At 53.9% G+C, this 5,649-nt stretch overlaps 1 protein-coding gene across 2 annotated transcripts in view; it reads right to left on the bottom strand.

Moving 5' to 3' along the window:
- The window catches only part of DTYMK (deoxythymidylate kinase), an 11,738-nt gene extending 9,556 nt beyond the window's left edge, over positions 1-2,182 (bottom strand). The window contains exons 1-2 of one of the 2 annotated variants that reach the window (XM_032269551.1): positions 1,856-2,182; positions 1,005-1,113 (exon numbers count right to left, since the gene is read on the bottom strand). In XM_032269551.1, coding sequence (XP_032125442.1) covers positions 1,005-1,113; positions 1,856-1,985 — 239 coding nt within the window. In that variant the 5' untranslated portion in view covers positions 1,986-2,182. The remainder of the gene's footprint in view (positions 1-1,004; positions 1,114-1,855) is intronic. The other variant, XM_032269552.1, reaches the window with a different exon arrangement.
- Between the last annotated feature and the right edge of the window lie 3,467 nt (positions 2,183-5,649).

The raw sequence follows: 5,649 nt of genomic DNA, 5'->3' as shown, positions 1-5,649 counted from the left end.
AAAAAAAAAAAAAAAAAAAAAAAATTAGTTGGGTTTTGTATCATGCACCTATGGTCCCAAGCTACTTGGGCTGCTGAGGTGGGAGGACTGCTTGAGCCTAGAAAGTTGAGGCTGCAGTAAGCCATGACTGTGCCACTGCACTCCAGCCTGGGCCACAGAGGAAGACCCCATTTCCCAAAAAAAAAAAAAAAAAACGTCAGGCGTGGTGGCTCACACCTGTAATCCCAGCACTTTGGGAGGCAGAGGTGGGCAGATCACTTGAGGTCAAGCAACTGAGACCATCCTGGCCAACATGGTATCCACTAAAATACAAAAATTAGCTGGGCGTGGTGACGCAGGCCTGTAGTCCCAGCAGGAGGCCAAGGCAGAGAATCGCTTGAACCCAGGAGGTGGAGGTTGCAGTGAGTCAAGATCACGCCACTGTACTCCAGCCTGGCAACAGCTCGAGACTCTGTCTCAAAAAAAAAAAAAAAAAAAAGCCAAAAACTGGCTGGGCATGCTGGCTCCTGCCTGTGATCCCAGCACTGTGGAAGGCAGAGGCGGGTAGGTCACGAAGTCAAATCAAGACCATCCTGGCCAACATGGTGAAACGCCGTCTCTACTAAAAATACAAAAAATTAGCCAGGTGTGATGGTGCGTGCCTATAGTACCAGCTACTAAGGAGGCTGAGGCAGGAGAATCACTTGAACCCAGGAGGCAGAGGATGCAGTGAGCTGAGAGCGCACCACAGCGCTTCAACAGAGCAAGACTGTCTCAAAAAAAAAAAAAAAACCCTAAAAACTTAAGTCTATTAGTTATGGGGTGTGGGAGCAGGAGGAAGAAACAGCATTCATTAGCGCCCCTTGAGAACTATGGGCCACCTCTGCTCACTGGACTGCTAAATAAAAGAACCTCAGGCTCCAGCATTACTGTCACTGTCATTCAGAATCAAGTGCTGCATTCACGAAATCTCAGGAGAAAGCAAAGTGCCAGGGGAAGAGGCAGCAATGTGCAATGGTTTTTACACTTGTTCCCAGCGATTTGCAGAAAAAAGCAGGTGCACCGAGTGATCCTCCAAGTCACTTTTCTTTTCCAAGTAGGAACTCAGAAGTTTGCCAATTTCAGTTGATCTTTCTAGAAAAAAAAGAAAAACACACAAATTACAAGTGAGGTCAGGCTTTCCCTCTACATTACAATATAGTTTGGGCTGAATCTCTCCTGGATTGAAGTCTCACTTTGAGTTTAACTTTACTAAATCTCTAGACACGTTTGGACCTTCTGCGGAAACCAAAGGAATTTCTCAGAAAGAACAGCAATGTGCAGACGAGCTGGATGAAAAATGCTTTAGGAAAAATGAGCTCGGGTAGAAAACAGAGACTGCAAAGAAAGCATTTATAAAATCTGTGAACTGGCTGGCCTAAAATTAAGGTCAACGCTTTACTTGAAAACTTTTAAATATATGCTGTAAAACCCACGAAAGCACGAAGAAAGAAAACACAACACCGAAAAGCCCGTGAAAACGAGACGCGGATTACAAAAGAGCTGGAGAAAACTTTTGGGGCGAAACCACGGTTTCGCGCGGGTTTACACGTCAGGCGTCACCAAACCCTGCACTTCGAAGACGCGCGCCTGTGGTCCCGGCTACCCGGAGGCTGCGGCGGGAGGATCGCCTGAGCCCGGGAGGTCGAGGCTGCCGTGAGCCGAGATGGCGCCACCGCACTCCAGCCTGGGCGAGAGCGACAGCCCGTCTGTTAAAATGAAAACCGCGCAGCTGACAGCACGTCGGCCACAGGCAAGGAAGCGGCGCAAAGAGCCGCCGAGAAGGCCGAGGTGCCTAAGGCCGCGGCGCACCCCCGGCCCCGCCGCGCGCACCCACCCGGGAAGCGGAGCAGCTCGGCGCGGTGGCCCAGCGCGCACAGCGCGTCCACCAGCTTGCGGCTCTGCGTGCTCTTCCCCGCGCGGTCGACGCCCTCCAGCACGATGAGAGCCCCGCGCCGGGCCGCCATCGTCGCCCGCCGCCCGCCGCCGACGTCTCCACGCCGCCTGCCGGAGCCCCCATTGGCCGGCGTCAGCAGCGCGAGCCGTGATTGGCTGGGATTTCCCGGCGTGGCCGGATTTGAAGCGATTCGCCGGGGCTGGAGCGAGGGCGACGCGCCGTGGGACCGACGCCCGCGCCCGCGCCCGCGCCCGCGCCTGCGCCCTGGGCCGCGCCGCCGCCGTGCGGTTCTGGGCTTCCGGGCCGGAAGCCGGTGCGTCATGTCCCGCGCGGGCCTCCGTCCTCGGGCGCGCAGGGCCGTTTGCCCCAGAGCCGGTGACGCCGCGCGGGCTGGGCGGGCAGAGACGCGGGTCGGGGCGCGGACGGGCGGAGCGCGGGGTCGGAGGGTTCCCCAAGCGCCGCCCCAGGGCAGGGCCTCAGCCGGGCGCCTCCGGAGCGCACCTGGGGCCCGGCCCGACCGCGTTCTGGAAACGCTGTGTGTGGCGGAGCAGGGGCGAGACGGGGCCGTAGACACCGGCCAGCCCCGTGCCCTTGTAGAAAAACCGTGGGATTGAACGTTCCCCGTCGTTCCTGAAGCTCAAAACGCAGCGCTCCGGAAAGTCCGCTTTAAAAGATGACGTATGCAAATTACAGCACGGAGAGAAGGGGCCGTGTTTCCCCTGCGTCCTCCGGCGCCTCCGCATGCCGGGCGTGATGGTCAGAGGAGAAGCTGCCGTGGGGCGGCGGGCAGAGCCCCGCGAGGTGCCCCTGGCCTCCGGACAGCGCTCCGCGATGCTCGCTGTTGTCAGGGATATTCAGGCTGCGTGGGCCGCTCTCAGCTGAGACTCCTACGTTAGATCTCTGAAACACCGCCGTCTGTGTGCCAGCTGGTCAGGTGTCAGCTAAACATCGCTTTCTCTGCTTAGCAGAAGAAAAGGTAGGAACTGCATTTCCCGGAATCATCTGTGTAGCCCTGGGTCACAGTCTGCCGGAGAGAGGCCGTCGTGCAGAATTTGGAGGTGGTTATTCTTGGGAGGCACTCTCGGCCAGAAATGTAAATGAAATTCAAGGCTGCTTGCTTGCTTCCTTTCTTTCCTTCCTTTCTCTCTCTCGAGACAGTCTCGCTCTGTCACCCAGGCTGGAGTGCAGTGCTGTCCACTTCCCAGGCTAAAGCGATTCTGCTGCCTCAGCCTCCCAAGTAGCTGGCATTACTGGTGCCCGCCACCACGCCTGGCTGATTTTTGTATTTTTTATTTTTTTGAGACGGAGTTTCTTGTGTCCCAGAGTGAAGTGCAGTGGTATAATCTCAGCTCACTGCGACCTCTACCTCTTGGGTTCAAGCAATTCTCCTGCCTCAGCCTCCCAAGTAGCTGAGATTACAGGCGCCTGCCACCATGCCCAACTAATTTTTGTGTTTACAGGGTTTCACCATGTTTGCCAGGCTGGTCTCCAACTCCTGGTCTCAGGTGATCCATCCACCTCAGCCTCCCTAAGTGCTGCGATTAGAGGCCTGAGCCACTGCACCTGTCCTACCCTTTCTTCCTTGACATCAAGCTTAGCTGTGAGACTTCCAAATGCTAATATAAAGTGGTCAGCTGTCATGTGCCCGGTTCAGGCAGAAGCTTTAGAAGTTGTTTTGTGGTTTGGTCACTTCCCTTCTGCTCCTCAACATGAGCACAGCATGTGCACAGTGAGGGCTCATTTTTCACCCCCATCCTGTAACAAAGTCACTGTAGCTGATGGATAGCACCAGCAAGAAGTAAACCTTGAGTCACTGAGACTTCAGGATCCTTTGATTTCACAGCACAACCTATGGAACTCTTATAAGTATTAAGAATGGTACTTATTATTCTCTTACATAGATAAGTAATAAAAGTAATATCCTTTCTTCTGATTGATGCTGCCTTATAAACTATCATCTTGTTGCCTTCCAAAGGATGAAGGGGATTGTAGTAAGGGAGACCACCTTCCCAGGACTGGGCATGGCTGCAGTACTGCCTTGTCATATCCAGGAGGAATCAGAGGTGGATGAGGAGGAAGACAGTGCCTCCGCCTTGGTGGATGTGTCGCTATCCTGGCTTCCCTGGGACGGGGAAGGAGGGTGAAGATGGAGGAAACCTGTCTGGCTGGGCCTTGTGTACCGGAGGGGGAGGGCCCTTTTGACTGCAGGAATTGATCAAGCACATAAGCACCTTGAAGTATGTTATTAAGATACAAGAAACACTTTTCCTTTTGCCTGTTCCATCATGGTGTGCCCCTCTCAGGCTGCCTTTAAGCACAGGTAGAATACCAGCCAGCCCACTGTGTCTCGGAGCATTAAGATATTTAGAGGAGGCTGGGCGCGGTGGCTCAAGCCTGTAATCCCAGCACTTTGGGAGGCCGAGGCGGGTGGATCACGAGGTCAAGAGATCGAGACCATCCTGGTCAATATGGTGAAACCCCGTCTCTACCAAAAATACAAAAAATTAGCTGGGCATGGTGGTGCGTGCCTGTAATCCCAGCTACTCAGGAGGCTGAGGCAGGAGAATTGCCTGAACCCAGGAGGCGGAGGTTGCGGTGAGCCGAGATCGCGCCATTGCACTCCAGCCTGGGTAGCATGAGTGAAACTCCGTCTCAAAAAAAAAAAAAGATATTTAGAGGGCTGGGTGCGGTGGCTCATGCTGGTAATCCCAGGACTTTGGGAGGCCGAGGCAGGTGGATCAGGAGGTCAGGAGTCCAAGACCAGCCTGGCCAAGATGGTGAAACTCCGTCTCTACTAAAACTACAAAAATTAGCTGGGTGTGGTGCCAGGTGCCTGTAATCCCAGCTACTCCGGACACTGAGGCAGAGAATGGCTGGAACCCAGGAGGCAGAGGTTGCAGTGAACCGAGATGGCGCCACTGCACTACAGCCTAGGCGACAGAACGAGACTCCATCTTAAAACGAAGAAAGGTATTTAATGATGTGACATTACATGAAATCCAGTGTTAGGCAGGCAGGAGCTGCTCCCGTGACTCAGTGGCATCAAGCTGGTCCATATCCAAGCAGTTCTTTTGGTGTTCTCGTGTGATCACAGATGACTGTGGCACCCAGCCTGCTGACCACAGCCCTGACGCAAGCATGGGAGGGTCTCTGTGGCTGAGCATCCGGCCTCCTTACTGCCACTCTGACAATGTCAGGCATGATTTCCAGCACTGTCTGTCCTGGAGTAATTGGAGTAAGAGCCACTCCATAAGACCCTTGAGGCCTGGTAGGCAAGTATGTCCCCTTCATGGGTGAAATGGTGGGATGCTGGGGCTGTGTGGTCAGAGGTATAGGTGAAATAGAGTTGGCCACAGGTTGATAGTTGCAGAAAGATGCGGGTGGACACATGGGTTCATTAGGTCCTCTGCTTTTTTGTTTTTTGGTTTGTTTGTTTTTTCTTGAGACAGAGCCTGGCTGTGTTGCCCAGGCTGGAATGCAGTAGTGCTTAGCTTGCTGCAGCCTCCACCTCTGGGGTTCACATGATTCTCCTGCCTCAGCCTCCCGTGTAGCTGGGATTACAGGCATGTGCCACCATGCTTGGTTAATTTTTTGTATTTTTAGTAGAGACAGGTTTTCACCATGTTGGCCAGGCTGGTCTCTAACTCCTGACCTCAAGTGATCCACCCACCTTGGCCTCTCAAAGTGCTGGGATTATAGGCGTGAACCATTATATGTATATAAAGGAAACTGTC

This window comes from Sapajus apella, unplaced genomic scaffold, assembly GCF_009761245.1.
Source record: "Sapajus apella isolate SASKATOON/1434 unplaced genomic scaffold, GSC_monkey_1.0 scaffold194, whole genome shotgun sequence".
In the NCBI taxonomy this organism is placed as follows: domain Eukaryota; kingdom Metazoa; phylum Chordata; class Mammalia; order Primates; family Cebidae; genus Sapajus; species Sapajus apella.
Note: the sequence above shows the minus strand (reverse complement) of the source record. Positions and strands in the feature narration are given on the sequence as shown.